At 27.7% G+C, this 27,864-nt stretch overlaps 1 protein-coding gene across 4 annotated transcripts; it reads right to left on the bottom strand.

The window, feature by feature from the left end:
* LOC107454694 (uncharacterized) lies at positions 1-25,098 on the bottom strand. 4 transcript variants are annotated; one of them, XM_016071971.5, is made up of 9 exons: positions 24,980-25,098; positions 21,661-21,780; positions 19,966-20,010; positions 16,668-16,737; positions 13,442-13,577; positions 10,991-11,075; positions 8,232-8,508; positions 2,699-6,371; positions 1-207 (listed from the first exon to the last, which is right to left on the bottom strand). In XM_016071971.5, exons 2-9 carry the CDS (start codon positions 21,750-21,752, stop codon positions 152-154), a joined length of 4,434 nt encoding a protein of 1,477 aa, XP_015927457.2. In that variant the 5' UTR covers positions 21,753-21,780; positions 24,980-25,098; the 3' UTR covers positions 1-151. The 4 variants fall into 4 exon arrangements, with proteins under 4 accessions (XP_015927457.2, XP_015927456.2, XP_015927455.2 ...); XM_016071970.4 differs by having other exon boundaries at positions 24,832-25,071; XM_016071969.4 differs by having other exon boundaries at positions 24,856-25,067.
* Positions 25,099-27,864: the final 2,766 nt, after the last annotated feature.

Raw genomic sequence — 27,864 nt, 5'->3', positions numbered from 1 at the left:
TCAAAAAACAAACAATTTTTATTTTTATTTTTACAAGAATTGGAAGTGTTTCAAAAATACTCTTTGATTGGCAAATTTGTTATAATACATGACTGGTTATAGCAACAGAAGGATGCGTAATGTTGAATTTCTCACTCAGATGCTTTATTTTTTAGCATTTTAACTTGCCCGGTTGTATCAAAGATTTTCTGGACCTTAAATTGTAACCTATAAAGAGAAAACATTGAGTTAGTTAATGTAACATATAAATTTTGAACAAAATTAGAAAATAAGATACTGTAAAGAGTGTAGGAAAAATATGATTTTCAGTCCAATCCTATGTCAGACTCAGTTTGACATTATAAATTTTCCACTGCAGGGTGGCTACCCCTATGGTAGAATTTTTTCGGACTTTCTGCTCTCTCTAATCTAATAGTATATATAATTCTCTTGCGTGGCACCCAAATTTTGGCTGTATTTCTTTTCCGCCGGTGGCAACGTTTGCTTTGTTTTGTTTACATTACTATTTCTCTTACACGGCATATCGACCAACGATTGCCGCTAAAACTGTAACATGCCAAATCTAGCTGAGGTGGCTCAACATACAGCACTTTTAAAGACGAAAACTGAAATAATCAGAGAGCATCAGGTGCGACAATCTCATATTATTAAGCTAGGCAGAAGTGACTAGTCTTTGTCGAGAGATCTCCATTTTAGTATTTTGTCGAAAGCGCTTTTTTTCACGAATTTATTTGATGATTTTCTATTTATATCACGAATTATACTATAGCACATTTCTAATAGGTTCAACGAATTGCAGGTCATTTATTCGAATACAAATTTATTTTAATGACTTAGTATTTACTAAAAAGATGTAATTTAAAAAAAAAATTTTTTTTACATGGATTTGAATGATTGTTTTGAATCCTTAGAATTTTGTGCATTTGCAATGTACATAAGTCAGTAGCGAACGAATCGAGCTTGGGTTGCAAAGCAAACCATGTAAGATTGCGTAGCAATTTTCGGGGGTTAGCGAGCAGGGGGCGCAGCCTACTAGTACTAATATATTTCTGCAAGGTACTTTCAATAATAACAAAGATGTATGTTACTAATTTAAGATAACAAAAAGGTATGATACTAAAGGTAACAAATACAAAATAATTTTTTAACTGAATATGTAATATTTTTTTATATTCTAATATTACAGGCTATATTCTCTCTTTTAGTTGGGGGAGGGAGCAAACTATTTATTTCCTTTATTGCATTTGGCAAATCCTCATACCAGTAAAAAAAAAAAAAAAAGAAGCATGAAATCTGTTAAAGTAATTACCGAAAAGCATATTGAAGACGAAATCATGCGAATCGGACTCTTCAGAAAGGCATGTTTCGTTTCAAGATTTGATTGTTGTAATAAACAATATTGTATAAAAAATATTGGGTTTTAAAAACATGTGGAAATCAAAAGCAATAACTGCCATCAAATTACCCATATTGCCTGAAATATATCTAAAAAGTAATTGAAAACCAATGTCAATAACTACTGAAATTACAATTAAACTGGATTTACAATATCTGCATAAACTGAGCACTTCAAAAAGTGTTTATTTAAATGCACAATTCAAATTTTATGTGTAAATTTCTACAGAAACTACACTAGATGTACTAGGTTTCATACACTAGGTGTGGAAATTAAGAAAATGTTTGCCTCTGGTCCGTGAAGGCAGAAATATGCTATTTTCTGACAAAAACACCATACTGAAAATAAAAAGAGACATTTAAAAATCAAATCAAATCAGTTGGAGATCTACTCCCATTGTGGGGATTGTGAGTAGTTATTGACCATGTCAACAGCCCCACAATAGAATCGAGTTCACATGTCTTTATATACTAGTGAATTGGAATTATAATTTATGTAGTGGTAGATATACTTCACCCATACTCCTAAAAATAAATAACTTAGTGGTCACAAAATTGAATATGTTCTTCTATGAATATGTGAGGATCAAACGATTGGTGGTCTCTGTACTAGAATGTGCTTTTAGGTGCCAAAAGGCTGAACAGTCTTGGTGTAGTTTCTATCTTAGTTAAATAATCAGTAAATACTAACAGTAAAAACTGCTTAAAACACTGTTATAAAAGTTGTACTTCTGTATTCTGTAATACTTCTGTATCATAAAAAAAAACTTAAGAAAAAAAAACATTTAAACTTTTTTTTGTTACCATTATTAAAATGTACCAAACAGTTATCCGAGTTCAGATGCAACTACCCTTCCCCTTACTACTCTAAAAACTTTGAAACTATTTTGGTTTTCGGATTTTCATGTTATACAGTAAGGAACCGATTATCCGGAACGATCGGGACCATCGCTATTCCGGATAACTGATTTTTCCGGTTTTCTGAATCGCTACAAAAAGCCGTTTTTTTATTGTTAAACCCAACTAAAACAAAAAAAAATATTTGGAAATAATCTTAAAAAGAAGAAAAAACGATGAAGTAATACACTAATGATTATTTCCAAAATGATGGTAAGGTAAACATCTTTCAAAAAAGAAAGAAAAATCCTAAAATCTTATGAAGAAAAAAACATTTTTTTAAAAAAATGGCGGGAAAATGTATCGAATTTTGTTCCGGTTTTTTGGTTTTCCGGTTTTCTGATTTCCGGATAACGGGTTCTGTACTGTACTAAGTTCACAGATAAGTACCAAACATAACACTAACCTTTATTTGATTCTGGTTGACTATCACTTATTTGGATATCCTCTTTCTTCTTTCTGAGAAGTTTGCTCTCCTGAGCACCAACTCGGGAGACGGCAGGTCCAGTTCTGGAGGGTGAATTCAATGTCAATCGACTGAGATTAGAAGTCAGTACGGGGTCACTGTGATCAATCTTCAGTTTTTTCTTCCTATTAAGAGAAGTTGAGGGGTTAGTTGGATTCGCCTTGCGCTGTCTTAAAACTCTAAGTTGCTTTACAGGTGAGACAGCCAGAGGAAGTTCCAAGTGTCCTGTTGACGTAGATAAATCTTTACCTTGAATGGGATAGTCCAAAACCAAGCAATCCTTTTCTATAGTATTATTTGGAGGCTTGAGGGAATCCTGAGAATGATCTGCAGATTTTGGCAGAGAACTTTCATCATTAGCAATTTGAGGATTTGATTGTTCAAGTTCTAACTCTTGAGCCGTATGGATGTTACTATCACTGCAGCTCAAATTTTCTTTATTTTCACTTCGCTTCAATTCATCGTAAGTATCACAAATATTTTCTAATTTTTTTATACTAACAACAGGCTGTAGTACCTCTTCTGAAAATACTCTAGCATAACTGGAATTCCTATTTGCAGACGTTTCTGTAAGTTCTAATAGTTCCTCGGACTTATTCATTACAGGTTCATTGTTATCAGCATCATAAAAACGGTTTTCCACTTTATTTTTAAGGAAATCATGCCCATTCGGATCTTCCGACGAAACTTCACGACTACTTTCAGAAAATGGTAGATCTTCATTTTCAGTACTGGCAAGAAATAATTTTCCTACTTCCGAATCTCGGATAAGTTCTCTTTCGGCACAATCAGCATCGGAAGTATTCTCGTAATCACGTCCGACTTCCACGCTCGAACGAGGCGACTTTGCAACAGAGCTTGCAGCTTCATCAGGCTGGAAGCCTAAATTACATTTTGATTGGATGCAGTCATCAACTGGAATCAGACAAGAATTTTCATTTTGAATCCCTAAATCGTGTAATTGAGAATACTCATCAAATGAGTGCTCCCCAAAGAGTGATTCATTATCAGAAATGTCCTCGGTGTCTTCGATTCCGAAATCCGATTCAAGAAACACTGCATTATTTTGACTGACTTCAAGCTTAGAACAATCACCTCTATAATCAAGCAAATTACTTTTTGCTTCAGATAGGATATTGTACTCTTCACTATCAACTGCAGTTTGTTTAGAAATCTCAGAGAAAGTTTGACAACTACTGCTGGTAACAGAGAAAAATTCAGATTTACTTATATTAACATTTGCGGAGGACTCAATAGGTGGTAAGTTTAATTGGCAAGATTTTTCTTTAGAAGTTTCCAAACAACTCTCATCTGTATTATTTATTTTACTAACTACCTCATCTACAAGTTTGTATAATACACCCTCAATATAATTACCAAGCCTATTGGGACTTGCCTCTTTGTTTTCTGCAGGCATCTCATTATTTTGACTTTGTTTATCCCTGCCAAACAAACAAGAAACAATGGAATCGTTGAAATTTCGATTTGAAAGTTCGTTTTCTGACGTCTCTGGAGCTAAGTTCTTTGGTAGTGTTTCAGGACTCATAACATGAAACGCTTCTGCGCAAGTTTCAGAAACATGCAAATAAACAGTAGAATATTCAACTTTTTTAGTTTCATTAATATTTTCTTCCAAGTTGATGGAAGAATTATCACTAACAGAGTTTATTTTAGATATTTTTGAGACTTCATCAGAGTGATCAGCATTACCTATCAATGAGCATTCAGCGCTAAAATCTACAGTTTTATTATTAATTGGATAATTTTTATCTTGAACAACTTCTACATCAACAGTTTTATTATTAATTAGGTCATTTTTATCATGAACAACTTCTACTTTGTTCAAACTTATATCATTATTTCCACTAATTATTGGTTGCACTTTAACAAGATCTTCGGATATAAAATGTGATGGATGCAATTCAATTAATTTTACGTTTCTATTTTTTCCATCATGCACACTTTCTTCTTTTTCATCACCACACAAACAAATTGGTATAGCTTCAGTTGAATGGGACGGGATTCGTATACTACTTTGCTTTTCACAAAAATCTGTATGCTTATCTTCAGAAAGAGTAATTCTTTCAGAATTTGGCATTGTTTCATTAGCTTTTATATATTCCTCTAATGGTACTTCATGATGATGTTTAATTTCAGTTTCAAGATTTAGAGATGATGGAATCGATTTTACTTGATCAAATTTTATTTTAGAATCAGAAATTGATTTTACTTTATTTTCTTCTGCTTTGGATTCAGGACTCGGAGGTTGCAAAATTGATACTGTCTCAAGCCTTTGAGCAGTGGCCTTTTCATGCTCATTATTTTCTACAATTTCATTATCAGGCCCAGGTAAGTGCTTAAGAATCAAATTTGATTCACTATTATCTTCTGTATCTAAAGGCTCAGTTAACTCGATTTTTTTTCTCTTTTTACCTATGTGTGGAATATTTGTACAGATATCAAATGAAGAATCAACAGGCATTTTTGAATCATCTTCAACAAGGGCTGTTTCTGCTGCTATATCAATGGCAGATTCATATTGATTCACCACTCCAGCATCAATGAGAAATGAGCTGTTAACGCTATTTGATGAACAAGAATCTACTTTGATTTTTCTCTCTGAAAAGGTGTTGCTCATTGCTTCTTTTGTCTTGCTACTTAGGTCAAAAAATTCTTGACCAACTTTACCTTTAGTTTCATTATACAACTGAGGTAAAATTGACGATTCTTCTTCAACAAGCTCCTGTGTTGTGATGTTTCTATTCTTAGTAACATTTGAATTTAATAACTTGTCCTTCCTCTTTCTTTTTACAACAGAGGCACCAGAAGATGAAGGATCAACTAATGCAGTTGAATCAACACTATCTCCAGTACTTGAGTTTGTTAACATGTCCTTTTTCTTCTTCTTTCTTTTAACAACTGAGATACCAGGAGATGAAGAATCAATTAATGCAGTTGAGTCAATACTATCTTCAGCACTTGAATTGGTTAACATGTCCTTTTTCTTCTTCTTTCTTTTAACAACTGAGATACCAGGAGATGAAGGATCAACTAATGCACTTAAATCAATACTAATTTCGATACTTAAATTTGTTAGCTTGTCCTTTCCATTTACAAATGAGACACCAGGAGAGGAAGGATCAACTAATGTAGTTGAGTCAATACTATCTTCAATACATGAATTTGTTAACCTGTCCCTATTCTTCTTTTTTCTTTTTGCAATTGAGGTACCAGTAGATGAAGGATCAGCTGTCGCACTTAAATCAATACTATCTTCAGCACTTGAATTGGTTAACATGTCCTTTTTCTTCTTCTTTCTTTTTATAACTGAGATACCAGGAGATGAAGGATCAACTAATGCACTTAAATCAATAGTATCTTCCGTACTTAAATTAGTTAACATTTCCTTCTTCCTCTTTCTTTTTACTAACGAGACACTGGGAGGTGAAGAATCGACAAAAATTTTTGCATCGTTTTTGATAATGGGTGTTTCTGCAATGTTTTCAATGGTAAATTCACACTGACTATTTATTCCTGTACCAACTACAAATGAGTCTTTAACATTGTTAGGTAAATAAAAGTCTTCTTTGACTTGCACTTCAATCAGTAATGCCTAAAGAGATGGATTAAAAATTATTTGTAAACATTAACTAAAAAGTTTTTTTAAAAAAAGAAATAATTATTAATGCTTGAAACAATATAACTTTCTATTTTTCGCTTAAAACAGAATTTTAAATGCTTGATTCTACAGATATAATCAAATGAAATAGAATTTCAAGCATGCCTAATTAAGAATTTTTTTTTCTTTTTAAAAAAAAAAAAAAAAAAGAACCTTAATTATTAATTCCTCAAACTAGAGTATAAGATAGAAGATATAGAGAGATAAAACTTTTTGTCGGCAGTAAGGGTTAAAATTCTAATGTTGTTTGAAAAAAAAAATACAGCAACTAACGAATGATCGGAATAATACTTATGACTTATAGTGATCTTTTCATTTTTTAATTCTTAAAGGGATTGTTCAGCAGCAATTTTTTTTCTTCCAGTTGAATTGAGACAGAAAATCATCCAGTTTATTTTTGACCTAAAATAATTTTCTTAAATGTTTAATTACCACATTTAAAAAGATAAAATCTTATAAAAATAAGCAAATGATAAAATGAATAAGATTTTATTTTATAACCATTGTTGAACAGCCAAATTTTCAGTTTACGGCTACCAATGTTCTATTTCGTAACCTTATAATTTTGAACCCAATACAGAAGACAAAAGAACTCTCAGATCAAGTATTGGGAGAAATTTGCCTTTGTGGTGGACTTTTCGATGGAACTAACCTGCATTTGCGTTGCATAAGACAGAAAAACTACAAAAACGTTTCAAGGTTAGTCTGACCACAAAGGGGACTCTAATCCATGAATCGAGAACATATGCACACATTGGTTAATTAACAGATTGAGGCTTAACAGCAAAAAACTCTTCAGCTCTTAAAAGGTACTTGCAAAAATTTTCTGTCACCAACTGCGAACGCACGTTTACAACTCCCGTCGTGAAAGGATTAATTTTTAGACAAAATTAAAGGATTAATTTTTAGACAAAATTAATCCTACTTTTAGTAAAGTTAATTCCTAAGTAAATGCGGTCATTAGTTGCAGTTACCCAAAACGAACGCATTGAAACATCAGAGTTTTATTTCACTTAAAGTAATTATTTTAAATATTCAAGAAATTAAACAAAAATGCATGAATTATAAAAATAAAATAGGAGTTGTCAATGGATAACTCAGGGTAATCATTTAACAGATAAAAATGAAATTTCTGGGATTTTCAAAATAAAATTTAAATAATATACCAGATTTTCCTGATTTAAGCTAGCACAATTTTCAACATGATTTAAAATTTTTCATACATTTATACATGCCACACATTTAGTAGAGAAAATCTCTCTTGAAAGTAATTTATGACTATTCTATGCTTTAAAAGTATTATGGTATTCCAACAAAAATAAAATATTTGAAGTCCTAATTGTCCAAGAAGTTTAATTAAGTGAGCAATAACTGTTTAACCGAAATAAGAAAAATTATTAACTAAGTGGAATTGGGTTATTCATTACGATAACAAAGAAATAAGCTACAATATTTTCAAAAAATAATTGCCCACTTTAAATTTGAAGAATTTTAAGAGTTAAAAGTAAGTCACCCAGAATTCCAGAGTGTGTGAAAACTCAAAAGACATGTTCATGTACTAAAATGATTTGAATAGAAAAATAAATTTATTTGCCTATTACAGGGCATAATACGTTAATATTTTTTGTACAGGACATTGAATTCTCTTTAAAAAGAAGAAAGAAATATATTCATATTTGAATTATAATTTATTAATATAAAACCTAAATTAGAAAGAAACACGTTGAAAGATCTTGAAATAAAATTATCATAGATAAGGACTAAATAAATGCAATGGGGAAAAAAACAACTTACTTTTCGCAATTGTACAAAAAATTCTTGTGGAAGCTTCATATTATTAAGAAACACTTTTGTAAACAATTTATTGTTTACGTTGGTTAAATTTTCTATTTCATGGGACAACAGCCAAGACTTAACGTCTGAAGGAATGTGAATCTTTGAAGCAAGTGCAACAACCTTTGCTCTCTCTAATTTGTTCTTTGACAGGAATTTCACTGTTTTGAGCAGCAGCATAACCTTGAAGTAATCTTCTGCTTTAGATACTTTCAGCTTATTAGTGAAAAGAAAATGACTGCAAAGAAAAATAAGCATTTGTCATAAGAATATTCAGCAAAAGTAACCAATATGCAATAGTTATTAATAAGGTTTATGGTCTTTAGTACGACCTTCCCATTCATTATGATAACCAACTCACAAGACTTTGTGGGGAAAGTAGATATCAACAATGTCAACTTTCATCTATGAAACCCCACAATAGAATCGAGTTAACATGTTTTATATAGTAGTGAATTTAATTATATTTTTTTGTAGTGGTAGATACACTACAGTACTCCACCACCGGAATGATACCTGTGATAGAATTCAATAAACGGATACCACTAATTGACTCATTGCTGTTTTGTGAGACGCCAGGAGGGGGAGCTGTTTTAAGATCACCATACAGTTGAGTGCTGAACGTGCTGTATTAAGTTCACAGTTGTGGTCGCTCCTGTGTTACCCTTAGTAGTCGAGTGTATACATTGAACGTTGTGTTTGATGGAGACTGAGAAGCAACAGCGTGAGGAACACAATGTCGCTGTCACAAGTAGCAAGTCAACTGTTCAAATCATAGTGGGCGTTTCTGCCAAGGTACGCATGTTAAAATCACGTCCGAAGGTCACCAACGTCTGGGGTGGTGAGTAGATATCGACTATGTCACCTTTCAACCATGAAAAGGTACCACCACCATAGAATCGAGTTAACATGTCTTACATACTAGTGAATTGGAATTATATATATTTTTTGTAGTGATAGATACACTACAACTGGTCTCCTTTTCGGAAGAAGCAAATAAGAGTCTAATGTGAACCTTACCAATGAAGCAAACTGAAATCTTATTCCATTGTTTTTATTCCAGTAAATATTGATTTAAAAATAAGTTTTAATATTTTTTTCTGCATTCATAATACATAAAAAAAATTGTTTTCAATTAAAAAAAACTAGTTTTTTCTAGTTTAGTTAGAAATGTTTCAAACCAGAATCTCTTTTGATGATTGTGCATTGAATGTGAAACATCTTGAACTCCTTTCGAAGGAAGAAATAAAAAGTCATTCGATCCAAGATGCTTAGCGTAAACCAGTACTACTAGGTGTAGACTAGTATATGGCAAAACAGGGAATTCTTGTAATCAGTGGCCAGTTGTAGCATTTTTAACAGTGTCCACTTTTATAAAAATTGGAAATTTTATATTATTGATATTAAGAATCAAACGTTATTGATATTAAGAATCAATCAGTATCTATATTAAAAATCAATCAATCAATAGTGTATTTTTATGAAGCAATATTTAAAAAAGAATTTTTTTTAATTGTATTTTTATCATTATAGAGGTACAGATTTTTCTAGTAAAATTTTTGCAAAGAAGCTGGTAAACCAGGCACTCAGAGTTGAAGAATTTTCGATGCTCTGACAATTTATGCATGCTTTAGAGTCCCAGATTTTAATTTTAAAATTTTTAGTACAAGCAAGCAAACAAAAAATAATGATAATAACATAACCATCAACTTGCAGGGAAACACACAAATTTATTTCGCAGCTGAATTATTTATTCATTCTTAAAAAATAATTGAATCTAATAAATTCTCTTTCATATTTGATTTAAAATCACTATAAATGTAATTTAATACCGAGAATAGTCTTTCTATATAACTAGGCTAAAGGTCACAATGCAGACAATGAAATTGCTGTAGCCTGGAGCATGGGTTCGGAAAATTTAAAGTTCCAGCTTCACTCTGGTTGCAGGTTTTATCTCTGAGTTACAGAGGTAAACAGGAGTAAAAGTACGATGCATGCAAATAATAATTCATAAGCAATGAAAATTTTCTTTACAAATAAAATAGCATATATATATATATATATATATATATATATATATATATATATATATATATATATATATATTTATTACACACACACACACACATATATATATATATATATATATATATATAAACGAAAATTATCAATACAGTAAGGAACTAATTAACTGGAACTATCCTGGATGTCTGAATTTCCCTGTTTTCTGGATCGCTAAAAAATGATTTAACACAGCTTAACTATATTTCTACTTTAATATTGAATTTAAAAAAAGCAGATTTAGTATTAGTATTCCAATTAAAAATGTGTATTTTGCACTTCATTCTTTTTACTTTATTGTATTTATATAATAAGGCATAGAGATGTATTTTTCTTGCAATTTCTCAACCTCCTTCTGTTAGCTCATATTTCCCGATTTACGATCTTTAGTTAGAACGAAATCATTAATTTAATCTGATTTCATTAATAAAAAAATAATAATAATAAAAAACGGCCAAATTTGATCCACGAGATTTATCTGACAGCGACTCATTTGGAAAGTTCTTTCTCTGTTTTGTGCAGTCGACATCTCCAAAAATCTCTATTCATGCAAAAAAAGTACTGGCACTGCTAAAGACCATTAAATGAAAGATATGTCATAAACATTGGATAAAAGAGATCAAATAATAGTAACAATGCTAGAAATATAAGACTATTACTTAAGAACTGCAGTAAAAGATGGTCGACATTTTTTCTTGACATTATTAATGAGGACGAGAGAATCATACATCAGTTCCAATGGACCTGTAAAAATAATTTTAACAAAATAAGGAATTATGGGAATTAATATTCAAAAGATGCATCTTAATTTCATTTTAATTTAAGTTATGAAAAAAAATATTTAAACTTTATAGTAGGACAAGAAATTTCCACTCACTATTGATGTAGGGCTAGTGAGAAAGTTTTGTTTCATAAAATTTTGTGTTTCAAATCAAACTACCATCCATATTTTCCCCAGAAAAATATTAGGATTTTTTTTAGTGTGCTCTTTTTATTCCTTTTCTCTGTTAATCTTATAAGGGTTTGTCATTTTCCTTTGCAATTAGAAAAAAAAATTGATCTTGAAAAGGATGTTTCAGTGCCAAAAAGGCAGCAATATGCAAACATTGTGTTAAAAGTACGGGGAAATTTCTAAATAGGATGATATTGGAATCATTAAAGCCTTACTACAACCTTATTTTAAATAATCATTATTATCATTTTTGCCTCTATACCTTAATTTTTATCGATCCCTTTTTGGTTATAGTGGTCACTAAAAGGTTCTTCATACTACATTTGCCAAGGTTCAAAAGGTTCATATTTTTTTCATATTTTACAGAAATTTTAGCTTGATTAGTACGTTTAGAACTGAAATTCATTTTTAACCTGCTCTATACTATTTTCAAAACAAGAGATAACTTTCATGAACTCAATTATTATTTTTCTTTCTTTAAAACATCTAAACATAAGAGAATGAACCTAAAGAACTCGAACACAACTTGAAAAAATGAAAAATGGTATCTCTGTCATTCTAAAGACTGCCAGTAAGACCATTCATAAAAAGTAACAGATACAGTGCCATATATATTACAAATAATAATAATAGCATGCAAAGAATCTTCGAGTATTCAATAAATAAGCATAAATTTCTTAAAAGGATAAATATAGATAGAACACAAACTAATAATTGTCAGTAAAATATTAGGATCTTTAATTCCAATAAATAAACAAAATTAAAACAAATAAAAAAAAAACACTATTTATTTCCTAATTCATTATTTAAAAATAATTGCAGACAGTATTGCTGCAATAATTATTGCAGACATTTCAAAAATTATAAAGAATAAGTAATATGAAACCTTCATTGCAAAATATTATGCTCAAAAATTGAAAAGATTAATGGCTATATAGCATATTTTTGTTTCCATTTTAGACAGTTCTGTCAATGATTAACACAATCGTACTTTTTTATAACTACATAATTTTTGGAGTAATATGTATATATGGCTAAATCTATCATGCTTATAAAAAATAAAAGAAATACTTTTGCTAAAAAAGAATAAATGCAAAAGATAAAAAGAAAACAATTTTTTTTTGTTACAAACAACACATGTGTAACCTTAATCCTAAAGGAATAAAACAAAAACACAAATTAAACTTTTGAATTTATAATTTAAACATTCTATAAACATTCGATTAATTTATAATTTAAACATTCTATAAACATTCGATTAATTTATAATTTAAACATTCTATAAACACTGAATGTTACATTAAAATGAATACAGTAAAAATGTAATATTTATTAACACTTGCTTCTGAAATTTTTCAGTACTTAAATAATTATACACTGTGCAGCTTAACATATGATGCATTAACTCCAGTAATATCTACAATTGATATTTAAAATTAATTAAAGTTTCAAATTTTCAAAAGAAAACACAATTGCTTTTTTCAAATGCATTTCAAAGAAGAAATCCCAATTTAAAATTAGTTATTTTTTGTCTGACATAAGTTTAGCAAAATTCTTAACTTCAATTGTAATCATATGATTTAGCATTGATCATATAAAACTATGCTATGTACACGTTTTAAAATAAAAAAGGATAATAAAAAAAAAATTATTCTTGCTTTTTTTTTTTTAAGATTCTATTTAAAAGAAACTATTAGAAAATAGAGGAATAAAAAGGAAAAAGTAGAGTAAAACTTATTTTCTATGTGTATATAAGTTTTGTAATGGTAATAAGTTAATTTTTTAAACATATGATGTATTTACATATTTTTATTAGGCAATAATAAATTTAATGCATATTAATGACTCAATGATGAAATAAAAATGGATAATAAAAAAAATAAAAAAAAACTATTCTTGTTTTTCTTTTTTTAAATTCTATTTAAGAGAAACCTAAAATCATATTAGAAAATAGAGGAATAAAAAGTAGAAAAAAACTTATTTTCTATGTGTACATAAGTTTTGTAATGGTAATAAGTCAATTTTTTAAACATATGTATTTACATATTTTTATTAGGCAATAATAAATTTAAAGCATATTAATGACTCAATGATTTGACTCAAGTGTTATCAATTTTTTTTAAAAAAAAATAATAAAAAAAAGAACAAAAAAATTTACCAGGGAAAATGTTCATAGCAGCTAAAATATTGTTTATCCATTTTGAAGATAATTTGCCTTTACTTAATTGGACACCAACCTTAATGAGGTAAGATAAAATAATTACGCAAGACTTTTTCATAGAACATAAAGACTCCTGTAAATAAATATAACAAATACATCTTAGGAAATTATAACAGTTTCAAAGGCTAAAAAATAAAAAGATGTTTTTTAAAAAAAATGATTTAGTTTTAATTAATACATTAAATTTAACAAAGAACTTCAATAGATGAGAAAGATAGTGGTTAAAAAATTAACTAATTAACTTGCTTTTCACTAAAATATATATATATCTGCATGGAATAATTATAATAATACCTAGATGATTGGAAATGTTATACAAAGCAAAAGATATTTTGAATTATTAAAAATTTGACAAATTGAAAAACAGAAAAAAAAGTGTTAATTTAACAAGAACATAGGCAAAAAATTACATAATTATAAATCTTGTAGTGGTCCTAGTGGTCAGTATATTCGTCTAACTTGAAGCCTCTAACTGCTCAGCTGGTGAACAAAATATTCTCATTTTTCTTATAATTTAATTTTTATTCTTGAAAACAATATTCTTTTTCAAAAGTTACGGTTATTTTCAAAAGCATTTCTTTAAAAGTAATTCTTTTTTAAAAAAAAATTATTTTGTTAAAAAAGAAATTCTTAATTTTAAAAATATTATTTATTTTTTAAAGGAAATTATTATTTTGAATAACATTATTTGATAGCAATAGTTATCTTTAACAACATTATTTATTTATTAATATTATTCATTTAAAGAATTTTTTTTATCTTTAATAAAATTTTTTTAAAGAAACTCAAAAATATTATTTATTTTTTTAAAACATTAATTATTTTTTAAAATGAATTCTTATTTCTAAAATAATAAATAGAATTATGTTTTTAAAGGATAATTTTATTTTTAAATACATGATACATTTTAAAAAATAAATTTTTTAAATCTTAATTTTACAGTTCAAACAAGTGATATTTTCTACTTAATTTTATTCATACATCTAGTTTAGACAGATTAAGAGGGGGGTGACTAAGGTTGTAGCTATAGGTTCCCAAATTTTTAAGCACAAGGTAACTTTAAAGATTTTAAAAGTAAGATTGACTTTGGTCATTTTTTTTAAAATCAATTTTGGTTTTACTATCTTCCTCTTTAGAACCATTAAAAAAATCCTTAAACGAATCATTAAAAAAAGATTTTATTTTAGAATAATGCTGGTGACAAATTTGAAGAGAAAATTATTTTTGTATTTTTTTAGGGATAAATATAAAAAGAAAATAATAATTTTAATAGTATAAGTGAAAATCTGTGATCCTAAATGATTTTTCTATCATTTCGCAATATCGTTTCATCGAGAATGCATAGTCAAATCATAGGAGAGATGAAGAGTATATTTTTATAATATGTGTGATTTTTGCCCTGACAGAATTTTTTAGTGTGCATTGGCCACAATCTTACACTGACCTGTATGCCTTGCCCAGTTGTTCTATTTGGAGGGAGAATTGCAACCGCAGGTGTATAAATTGTACAGATCACCATATAGAATTAAGGCACCTGTGGTACAAAAGTGACAACAATTTTGGGGCAGTAAAATTGTCTTTTGAATTACAATATCTACATTAGAGTCTTTATTATTCAAATAAAATCATAAATCAGCTAAAAATAAACAAAGAACTATTTAATATATTATATAATTTCTTTTTTAAAAAAAAGTACACTTTAATTTTAACTTAAGGACACTCTTGAAACTGTAGTTAGAAGTCATTTAAATATTACTTCATGTTACAACAATATTTTTACAATTGTTAGTGAAAAGGATTGCAACTCTAAAATTCACTAAATAGTTGAATTCTGATTTCGGCAAACTACAATAAACTAAATTCAATTTCTTTAGGAAGGTGCTTTCTTTCAATTATTGCTTTTGACAGTCACAGTTACTTAGACAAATACTAGCAATTATTAGGTACTTTACAGAATTGTAATCTCAATGCCTCAAATCAAAATTTAAGACATTTAAATGTTGCTAGAGTAAAACAAAAATTTTACAAATTAATATTTTGCAAGCTATAGCTTTCAATAATTAAATTTTCTTCATTTTCTTAAGCCGAAATTAGTTTAAGCTAATGAAGCCAGGAAAAAAAATTCTTATTTTTTGTTATCAAAAATAGCCACTTTTTCAATAGAAAAAAAAATTACTTTAATGATTTTTTTTTTTAAAAAAAAATAGTGACAATTTTTAACAAAAATTTGACCACACTGGAAAAGCATAAGTGTAAAAAAAATAAAAACACTTTTCAATACATATGAACAAAAAAATGACACTTTCCTATTCAATAACACTAAAATATAAAAGATTTATAATTTAAAATTAGTTAAGAGATATTTAGGCTGTGCTCATAGAAATGACTCTGAGACTCATTTTAGTTTTGTAAAATGTTTTTAATCATCAAACATATGGTTTGATAAAATTAAATTAGTATTCATATATGAATGGATAAAAATCGACTTTTGTCTATTTTGACATATATATGAGAGATGAAATTGAAAATGAGAAGGAATTAAGGTTCTATTTTTGGAAATAGGACATATTCCAGGTGAAATCGTCAAGACTTTCTTGAAAAGTTCTTGATAAAAAATGGGTAAAATAGTTTTTTTCCAGATTTTTCGGACAAACACACACAAAAAAAAGAACTATGATTATACCCTATTTTGAAATTTAGCGCAATTTAAGAAAATGGCGTAATTACAGACAGTGGCACAAGTTGAAAATATCCAAATTTTATTAAACTAATTATGGGTGGAATTTTTGTGACGAATTTCAAGAATTTATTTAAAGAGAAATAAATTTTACTACCTCAATTTCTTATCTAATAATGTTAAAGATCATACTTTCCAACATTAATAAAAACTAAATGTGTTTTTTTTGTTTAAAAAAATTAATAAATAAAAAGTGAATTTTTGCCTAACTACATGAGTTTTTTATGCAGAAAAACAAGTTGTGCTGTGAACACAGTGATTAGTAATTATTGATCATACAAATTTCCCCCCTTTTTACTGTAACAATGCTGACACAAATGACATACTGACAAGGTCAACAAAATTTAATTCCACTGATAAAATAAGGTCATTATCTCCTTAAAATATACTTTAATAATTTTATATAATCTAATTAAGACAACTCACTCTTTTCCAATTGATCTTCCAACAGAAATGTTTATAAAAGTCTCCAATGCAGGCATATAATTTTTCCAAGCTAAAAAAATAACCAGAATTCATCAAATCTGGAAAAAAAATTCCTTGTGTTTTCCCTGTACATATTTTACACAATATATTAAGAGAAAAAACAGAACTATTGTGCTCTTGTGTAAGCTACATAGGGCTAACTATACCAATTTTAATGCCTGGAAAAATTTCAAGAAAAAAGGAACAGCTGAACATAATTAAAACAAATAATGCTATAGTAAATGAAATAGTTTAGTATAGCTGAAACACCATCCTTATATATCCCACCGATTGCATTTTGAATAGTCACCATTTTTTAAAAAACGTAAATAAGAAACAAAATTCCCTGCATTTTCCCTGTTATTTTAAGTGATTTTTAAATTCCCATTATTTTCCAGATTTTTCCTGTAGAGTGGTATCTCTGTTTAAATAAAATTATTCAGTAATGAAAATCTTCCAGTTAAATTAATTAAAAGAAGGTATTTTTCTTCTTTGAAATAGAACAATAAGATTATTAAATAGCTGCATGATGAAAATAATAAGATATCTTTTAAAAAGTTATATGTTAATATATACAGGGGTGATTGTGAGCTCAACTCAAACATCCTGAAAGATTCTTGAGTAAAATCAATAATGACAAAATACAGAAAATTATTGTCTTTATGAATTTAAGTCATTGATATTTTCAAAACATGAAATTCTAAATAAATTACATGCAGCATAATTTAAATGAATAATTAATTATGTTTAAGTTTACTTTCATCTCTAATTACATTCATTATTCTACCAAAAAATATTTATTCAAATGAAAGAGTTGCCAAGTATAAATTCTAATTTTAATATTTCTAAATAAAATATACAAGAATTTTTAAACATAAATGTGATCAATGATTCATTGAAACTTCTGGACCTTGGGTTTCCGAAAACTTCCGGATCGCAGTCAGCGAAAAATCCGGATTTTTTCCGGAGCACAATCATCTGTGAACAATAAATTTTCTCCTTTCAAACATTTTAGCATCAAATTTTACAGATTTATACTTAAACTTATTAAATTAATATAAACCAAGCTATTCAGATTATAAATCAACTCAACACATTTAAAAGAACTTTGAGATAAATTTTATCTTGAAATCTATTGGCCTCACAGATTTTTTAAAGGAGTTTTAAAGATGTAAAATATTAAATTAGTTTCGTTAGCATTAACTAGATTTTGAATTTTAATAATGAAATCTTTCAGTCACATTGATAGCTCCATTGTTTTTCAAAACAAAATAATAATGTCAGGAATTGTGAAATATGGTCACCTGGTTGCTATTGGCAGCCAATAAATTTTGAGTGGCGACTAAACTTTTAGCTTTTCAATGAAGATTTCACATTGCTCTTTTTTTTTTAAATTTTAATTTTTAGATGAAAATATTCGGTTTGAGAATTCAGCTCAAACAATATTTCTTCATTGTTACAGCCTTTGTTTTCATCAATCATTGGAGAAAAAATTCACATTCTTTCCTTTTTTTCGCATACACAAATTTCTGATTCTGTGTTAAAACAAAAAACAAAAACAGGAATTTAAAAAATCATGAAATCCATACCATGAACTGGGGAAAAGAAATCGAAACTTGTTTACTTGCTTCGTAACTGATTTAAACACTATTTAATATAATTTGTTTAAATTATCCTAATTTGATATTTATTTTTACAAATGAAAACTATTTTTCACAAAAATTTTATCATTAAATCTAACAAACTTACTAAAATTTATTACAATTAGATAAATTGAGCCATTTAGCTCCTAAAACAACTCAATACATATAAAAGAATTTTGCGACATTCGTGTAAACATTTCGAAATTATGGGGCTTCAAAGATGTAAATTATTTTAAGTCACTTTTTAAGACATATGGAAAAGAGACTTCCTTAATTGCAAATTTCTATTAAACTCATTTTATCCCTTGATCAATGATTATTTGAAAAACAATTAGGTTTTTTTTTGTTTCTGTAACTAATTTATATTAACGAGCAGTATTTTTTTCTCTTTAAAATATTGTTGCATGGGGTAAATAACATTGAATATAAAACCCTACAATAAATTACAGCTCACTTTTTTAGACATTTAATAAGGATATTAATATATTATACCACAGATTGATTAACAAGTAAGTACGAAAACACATCATTCGAAAAATATAAAAATAATCTTAGAATGATGGAACTGACAGGAACATAAAGTTTTATTTAGTGAGATCAGGGTTTAAAAAAAGGTTTTCCTTTTTTTTATACCCAACTCAGGTGAGTTTTTATTGGGCTTTTCCTTGGGTTTTTTAAGATATTACCTAGTTTAACACTCTTTAGATTTAATTCTTAATTCAAAAGAGAACAATTTTAATAAAAAGAAAACTTTTATACGAAAATAATAATTAAGTTATGCATTAAAATAAAAAGGTTTATTTCAATGCATAATTTTAATGTAGTAACATCTTTTCATGCTATGTATTAATAAAAGACTCTTAAATTAATTCTTTCCTCGTGTAAAAATAAAAACATAATATTGGGATCAGAGAAATATGATGTTTTCTGGTTTTATTTATTTATTATAAAGCATTCATAAGTTATAGCTTTATTTTTTTTCATTATAAAGTAAGCCTTTTAATGGCCAACTAACTACAGAACTACTGTTTATTTAACAATTTAGTAGTTTTAGGAATTATTCTTTAAACTATGTATTCATAGTTGGTTTTGATTTGAAAATTCCAGAATCAATCAATATATTTAAGATAAATATGAAATCCCTCAAAATCTATTTCTCTTTTATTTTATTCTTTATTAATCCATTATGATTATGTTTATAAAAACCTCTATTGAGGCTGGTTTTATTGTTTTTTTTTAAAGAAAACCCACCCAGGTTTTTTTGGGTTTGTGGGTGGGTCAAAAATCCTGAGTGAGATGAAAGGGTTACAAAATAAATAGATAAATAAAATTATTAGTACAAAGATGAAATAATTAAAAGTAAACTGAAAATTAGGATCTTAATTTAATTGACAAAACTCAAAGCTTTATAAAAATGAATAAGTGAATTATACATTAATAAGAGACATTTATAAAACTTAATTATTTTCAATCTAAGGACTTTATTTGATCATTTTTTACACATTTTAAGATGGAAAATTTTGAATGGTTTATTTTTCAGCATCCTTGGAAATATAACAAAAAAAAAAAAAACAGGAAATGGTATGCGTAAACAATTGTAAAGGAAAAATTCATACCTATTTTCATTTTTCTTTGCTTGATGAAATTCATCTTTTATACATCTAATAAAAAATAAAAGTGATAATAAAAAACACATTTGCAAATACAGAAATATTAACACATTTCAGGGACATTATTTCACCAGTTATCTATGTATCTTATCTTGAGTTTAATTGAAGAGTAAAACTGGAAAATAATTATTAATGTGGTAATTAATAGTAGAACTTCTAAGCAGTAATTATGAGAACAGTTTTTAGTTAACTTAGTGAGAAAAAAAATAAAGTAGATATAAATTATGTTACAATTAGGAAGGAGTTATAAAATTTTATTGTGCAACTCATATTTTTGTATAGTCAAAGATTAATTAAATGTTTCTTCTTTGTACTTCAATTGTTTATTCTATTTATTGATTTGTGTATGTATATCAGTTTGTTTTATTTTTTTGAAGTCTTGTTTCATCATGTTTTGACAAGCTAATTAACTTTTGGTTCTAAATCTTTCTTTCACTATAGTGCTAAATAACTCTATTTCATTTTTTTTAAAAACATGTTAAATTTGTACTCTGATTTTACTAATAATCAAGTTTCTTTTGTTATTTTAAATGACATTTTATATTTAAATTCACTACTGTATTGCATAAAAATCCAAATAATCTCTTAACATAATTTATAATATTTTATCAATATTTTTAGCTATAGATAAGGCAAAAAATCTAAATGCTTCAAAAATGTGTAATAAGATGTATATTTTTTGCGGAATTTAAAGTAAATTTTTTCCTTCAAATTTACAAAAAGTGGTCTTGATAAAAATTAAAAAAAAAAAAAAACATTTATGGGCATAAATGACTGTCCGTGTACAGTTACAGGTGTGTCCGCTTTGCACAGAGGATACATAATGGTTTGTTTATAGAAGATAAACAAGGAATTAAAAAACTGTCAGTAATGTGAGGATCTGTTCGTAAAAGTGTCCATAACATGAGATTTCACAATAACATGTAAGTAAAAGAATATAAAAATGAGCAAATAATATTATTAAAACGTTCCTAATATTCAGAAGAAAATTTTTCTTTTAAATGAATTTGAACTTCAAATGATGTTTTAAAAATTAAAACATCACAGAGAAAGGAAAGGGAAAAGAAATATCCCCAAAATGAATTAATAACAACAAAAAAAAGATGTATAATATGAAGCAGAGAATAAACCTTTTTATCCATTTATTAATGATTGCATTTATGAAGTTTTCTCTATAGACAGACAAAACAAAGAATTTTAAAACTTGAAAAGAATTACGTCTAAAATCAAAGTTATTAATTAGGACTAATTAAACACTAGCATCAAGAGAAAGCAGCAATGAAATTTGATACTAAAAATTATTTTTTATCCCGATTTCTGCAAGTAATATTGAAATTTTTTTTCTTCTTATTTTAATGCTCGGTTTAACTTTGCTATCATAAATATGCTGGCAGACCATTTTCATCTTCTCATAACTTTTTTGCATAGTTAACACACTGCAGAGCGTAATCAGGCTCACTGGTGATCGAGCTGCTAAATTATATATGTTTGAATAAACATTTTGTATTTCATCTCTTACAGCATAAATTAAATAAATTTGAACTAAGAAAACTTTTAATATCAAACAAATATTGTTTAATGAGAGATTTAATTTTCATTCAATATACAGAAAAAAAATTAAATGATGCTTCAGTAACTTACTTGAGTAGAAAAGAAAGAGCATCATCCCCATAGTCATGAGTGAAGCTCTTTGAGAAAGCTTTATAAACAGTGTCAGTCCAACTGTATTTCATCTTTATGGTGTTTCAATACAAATTTTCCCTAATTAAACAAAAGTTAATCATGAATATATCGAGACATAGTAATTTTATTTTCAAGCACTTAATGACTTAAAAGTATACAGTTTATAAAAATTGCAGTGAAAATCGCAATTTAAGAAGTAGGCAAATAAGTCAATTTCAAAAATTTTTATAATATAAATTGTTTAAGCCAAATTATTGTCACTAAAATTGGTGATAAAATCACAATCAGCATATAACAAATCTCTAGTGAACGTAGCATGGAAATTTACATATTACGATAACATTGTCAATAGATGAAATTCTTTCATCAGTATTCTACATTCTTTCCGAAAGTTCTGTAGCAGGGCCCTAGTAGGGCATACTCAGTACTTACTATAGTGTCAGCTCAACATGCTTACTATGGATACCACTCAGGAATCTGTCCAGGCCAAATTTACTACCATTTAGCAGTACCTTCACAAATTCAACTTTAGGAAAAACGGTAGGTTCACAAAATACTTTTTCTTTAAATTTTATTTTTATATCCTGTGAGAAACAATAAATCAATATTTTTGTGTTGATATTTTAATATAATTTTTAATTTTCACAAATTATGTCTAAATTTTCACAAAATAGGTACCCTTTGAAAAACCTAGACAGATCCCTGCCACTTCAAAAAAAATTTCAACACTGTACTTATTTTTAAAAAATTAACATTATAGGGCATTGTTTATAAAAATTTACAGAAACATATAGCTCTCTGCCTTCAAAATGTATCTTACCATCAGAATAACTTATATCAATGACTATTATTTTATCTAGAAAAAAGTATTTATTCATTTGCTTAATTTATTTCATACAGAAAAAACAAAAATAACAGCTATTCTCATTTTTTTTTAAATACCAATCGCTGAATAATACACTACTAATTTTTCTTGGAATCATTCATTTACCGATCTTTCACTTCATCAGAAATTTTTAATGGTATAGCTCTATAAACTTTATTTTTAAAAAATAATTATAATGTAGCTTTTACCAGCGTATCAAAATATTAAGATGGAAAAAAAAAACTTTTATCTCAAGCAGATTCAGCAATACAAATTTTGTTAGAACACATATAGTTCGGTCAATCCAATTATTTTAATGCAGTGTGAATTCATTACTTGAGCATTTCACAAGGATAATGAAAAATAACTATGCTTTAATTAAAAACGAATTTTTATTGATTTATTTTTAAGAGAAAATATTTATAATTTTTAAGGAAAAAAATTTTGAAAATTAAATTTCTTGAAAAATTAACTTGGAAAGAGCGATTCAAATTGAGGGACAAAATTCACCCCACAGAATTTTTCAAAAGACTGATTTCAGACCCGAGGACTGAAGATAGGCACCCATGCGAGTGTGTTCTCTATTCTAAAGGACAATTTGCATAATCTCCTTAATGTAACTAAATACTAACACTAATATATGCACTGTTTGCAACAAGCATAAATAGTAATAAACAAGTCAAAAGAAGCCAAATCAGGACTGCAAGAAAACCGAGTAACTTCTAAATATTACAACACCTGTGGCAGAACTTTTATGAGCTAACTGCAGCAAACTTCTTGAGCATTAATATCTTGCTAATATGTATATTACTAATTTAAAGATGCTAATATGTATATTACTAATTTAAGATGCTAATATGTAGATTACTAATTTAAAGAAATTAAAGCTTTGTGTTTACCTAAAAAAAAGAAAAAAACATATTTAGATTAAATGAATTCTATATAATTTTCTAAATAGAATAAGTAATACTTTTTTAATCCTAATATTATGGGTGATATTCCCCATTTTGTAAATCATCATAAAAATAAAAATAACTAATTAAAAATTGTGAAATATGTTGCAGTAATTACCAAAATAAAAGATCCACAATCTAAAAAAAGGGGGTTACTCAGACGTATGTTTCGCTTTGAGGTTGGTTATTATAATAAATATGGTGTTAAAAAAAATATCAGATTTTAAGAACTGTGTGAAAATTAATAATAACTAACGAATAAAATAGATAGAAAAGTTAATAATCAAATGCACAATTCAAATTTACCAATTCAATAACTGTCGACAGTACAATCAAAACACTTTATGGATTTATATTATCGCCGTTAATTGTGATTTGCAAGCAAAAGTGATTATTTAAATTTTGCAAGTAGAAATTAATTAAATTTTGCAACTTTCTCATAATGAAAAATATTTAGTTTTTTGGCAAATTATATATATACACTAAGTACTACAGAAAGTTAATTCTGTTAAACATCATATTGAGTAATACATCTACTCGATATATTAATTTCAAAATTGAAATTATACTTGGTATGCCAAAATTAAATTTTTAATTTATTAAATAATGAACTAAAATCTTATAACACACTACATTTTTAGTTACTGCTTGACAACAATTAAACTAATAACAATTTAAACTGAAGATTAAAATGCAAAAAAAAAAAAAAAAAAACGTTAGGTACTTAAACAGCTCCATAATTTTTTTATTATTATAAAAAAAATTTCTGTTAATTAAATTTAACTCTATAGGAAACTTTCAATGTACAGATATTAAATAATATATAGGAGTAAAAAATATTATTTCATGTAAAAGTACACATATGTATGGATAAAGAAATACTATTTAATTAAAATTTAATATTGTGAAGCAATCAGAATTTGAGATAGATGAATGTTTGGAGGTAAATTTTTTGAAATTAATGCTTTTCAGCTAAGCTAGACAATGAATTAGAATATATGAATTATACATTTAAAATAATAATAATGTCTAGAAAAATTTCGTGGATATTTCTACTACAAGAATCTGTTTAAAAAATATTTATGTAAGTTCATTAAATAATTTTTATCTACTTAATAAGTTACGACAACAATATCTAAAAAACTGGAAATTTTATCTATATTAAGAGTCTTTTCTATAGTTTTATGGCGAAGAAAAGCCTTCGTAGAGCACATAATGAAATCCGAGAAGAAATAAGCACATTTGCACGAATCCATACAAAAGTAAACAAACGGCAACAAACAACGATAGGACTTTTTTAAAAAAATTTACCTTTACCAACTTATCTTATTTTACCTTATTTAATCCTCAACAGACAAAATTATTTTTTTATTATTTGTTTGACGGAATTTTTCTAATTGGAGATTATTTTATTAGACGGAAAAATTTAAAACGGTTTAATCTATAAATCGGTTAGTACATTCAAATGTAACGACCAAATTCTACACGCTCCATTGTAGACCGCTCAAAGTTTGTTTATATTTCACGCAAGAGTAAGGCCATGCTTTGATCTGCACATCTAGTACTTCCGCTCAGCTTGTATCTTGCTAAGCAAATTCACCGATGTAAAAACAGATAATACAAAAAGAAATACTTCAACTGTTACTTCAAGTTATAATCGGAAACATCAAATAATATCATATGTGAAACGATAGGCATACACAAATGAATATAATTTTATTCATTTCGCAAATGGATGAAAGTTTCATTTTTTAAATTTTGACACATTATACCAAATTCGAGTTGCGAAAAATTAAAAGCAGAAAGTGGCTTGAAGTTAGGCTCTCAGACAGGGCCTGATTAACCTCTGAAAATAGGGGAAGCATAATAGGATTTTGGGGGCCCCCTAACTGGAGCAAAAGAAATTTTTGATATTTTTCGCCCATAAACAATACATTTTAAAGAGACAAGAACCATGTGAAAACTATTAGAACCTTAGAAAGGAATACAGAGATCTTATGCAATCATGTTGGGCCCTTCTTTACGTGCTTTATAGTAACAAAAACATGTTAACAAAATTGAAATATTTCAATAAATTAAATTATAAAATTACTTGTTGTTGTACGAAATGTTCTTTGCTAGATTAGTCTCTTATTTTACGCCAATTCGTTTACTAGCGGCAGAACAACACAAAATTCTAATTCAGCATAAATTATTGTTACTGTACCAGAAAAATCATACCAAATAATTTTCAAACATGAAACAAAAATATTTTTCGTACTGATAGATATTTAAAAGTCTTGTGTGTTTAGTTCAACAATAAAAAAGCAGAGTAAAATTAATTTGAGCACACATGATAGAGAAAAAAGATTTAAAAAGAAAAAAAGAAAATTCATAGGTTTATTACCATTACATATGTTTTTTTCTCGCTGTTAAATTCGCAAAATCTTCAATAATATCTGCAAATTGTAGCCTATTTGTAATATCTCTCTCTATTGCCCAAAAGGGCTAAACTACTTAATTTATTATTTGAAAGAGTTGATCTCCACCGATTTTTTATTCTTTTCAATACAGAAAATGAACGTTCACTAGTGCAGTTATAAATCACTAGTGCATTTTCAAAAATAAGAAATTGGGCCCTTAATTTCAGTCGTTTGGGGCCCCCCTAGAATTTTACAGGGGAAGCACTTGCTTCATGTGCCTTTTCGGTAATCAGGCCCTGCTCTCAGAAAATGCCGTTCATGGGTTAAATTTAGTAGGAACAACACAACCTGTGACGTAGGCTATATTATACCCAATTTCGTAACTTCAAAAGTTACAGAAATTTTTATTTTTATTGTGGTTCTATACACAAAGCATAAACAACTAAAATTAGTATGGGGATTCATATTTCATGAAATTAAAAATGCAAATATGAAACCTGAAAAGAAACCAAACCACATTGTCGTCACTATTATTGTTATTTGAAAAGTTTAAAAACTATAGAATTTAGCAACAAGAAGAAAGAATTTCTAAAAATTCAATCAATTGAAAAATGCTAATTTTGAAATAGAATTATAATAGCATACTAATAAAAGAAAAAAATTGCCACAGGTATCCTTAATTGTTTTATTATTAATTTAATGTAATCTGCGTGTAAATTGATGTATGTTTTGGAGTCAGACTACAACTAAAGCTTCTTGGCACGCATTTGGTCAACTAGCCATTTAAATTTTGATAATACAATTATGGTTTTAAAATAGCGCTCTCATAAAAAGGAGCTCTCCTTTTTGTAAAAAAAATGTAAATTAAAAGGAATTATAGACAATTAATTATTACTGTTAGCTATCATTTTTATTTAGTGAAAACCGCCAATAGTATTTACTTTATGAACATGAATTTGCGCAAAACTAAAAAATGGCAGAAGATTATTATTTTAACTTTTTATAAATCAGTTTTTATTATTTTTATTTGAACGAAATTTTGTTTTTCTTAATTTTTGCAAATGTTTATCAGCTTCGGCTTCCCATTTTGATTCTTGTCTCCCCTTCCCTTGTTGTTTTTCCTTTGAAAAATTTGATTACAAATTTTTTCAGTCACGAAAATCGCCATTATAGCCAGAAAAAACCATCATACAGTCAAAACCCGCTATAGTGAACACGGTTTACAGTGAACTCCCGGATATAGTGAACGTAATGTTCGGTCCCGTGCCTTTCTATACACGTATAATGTTATTTTTTGTGGATATAGTGAACTAAAAAAGTGAGGAAATTGGATATTATGAACTTTTTCTGTCTTCGACTGATTTTTCTTCATTTTTTTTAATAATTTTGAAATGTCTACTTCAAAATAAATACTTGTACTAATTTTTAAAACCATCTATAGTGTGGAATGTAGCGATAAGCATTTTTTCTTGTTTGCTTCTTTTATCGCACTTTTCCATCCCCAAACAAAGGCCTATGCAGGCAGATGTATGGACAAATTTTTCCCTGCATCAGCTAAAGATTACTAATTTTTTCTTTTTTTTTTTTTTTTTTTGTACACAAGACGAAGAGTAATAAAAAATAAAAACAATTAAACACATTTTTTATTACTACGTATTATTTATCAGTCATTCTTGTATTTCATTTTATTGAAAGAGATGTATAATAAAAAGAAGGAGTTCGGAACCATTAATTAAAATTGTTTGCGGAACAAATATAGTCCACTCCCGGTTATAGTGAACTGAAATTTCGGTCCCTTGAAGGTTCACTATAGCGGGTTTGACTGTAGCACATTTGTGAAGTTTATCGAGATAAAACTAATACGCAAGTAGCAAAATGGGATATTTTTAGTTACATGATAAATTTTGATGGACATTTAGAGCGAAAAAGAATATCGAATGCA

The sequence above is a fragment of the Parasteatoda tepidariorum genome, chromosome 2 (genome assembly GCF_982258835.1).
Source record: "Parasteatoda tepidariorum strain Cologne lab strain chromosome 2, Ptep-v5.0, whole genome shotgun sequence".
Classification (NCBI taxonomy): Eukaryota; Metazoa; Arthropoda; class Arachnida; order Araneae; family Theridiidae; genus Parasteatoda; species Parasteatoda tepidariorum.
Note: the sequence above shows the minus strand (reverse complement) of the source record. Positions and strands in the feature narration are given on the sequence as shown.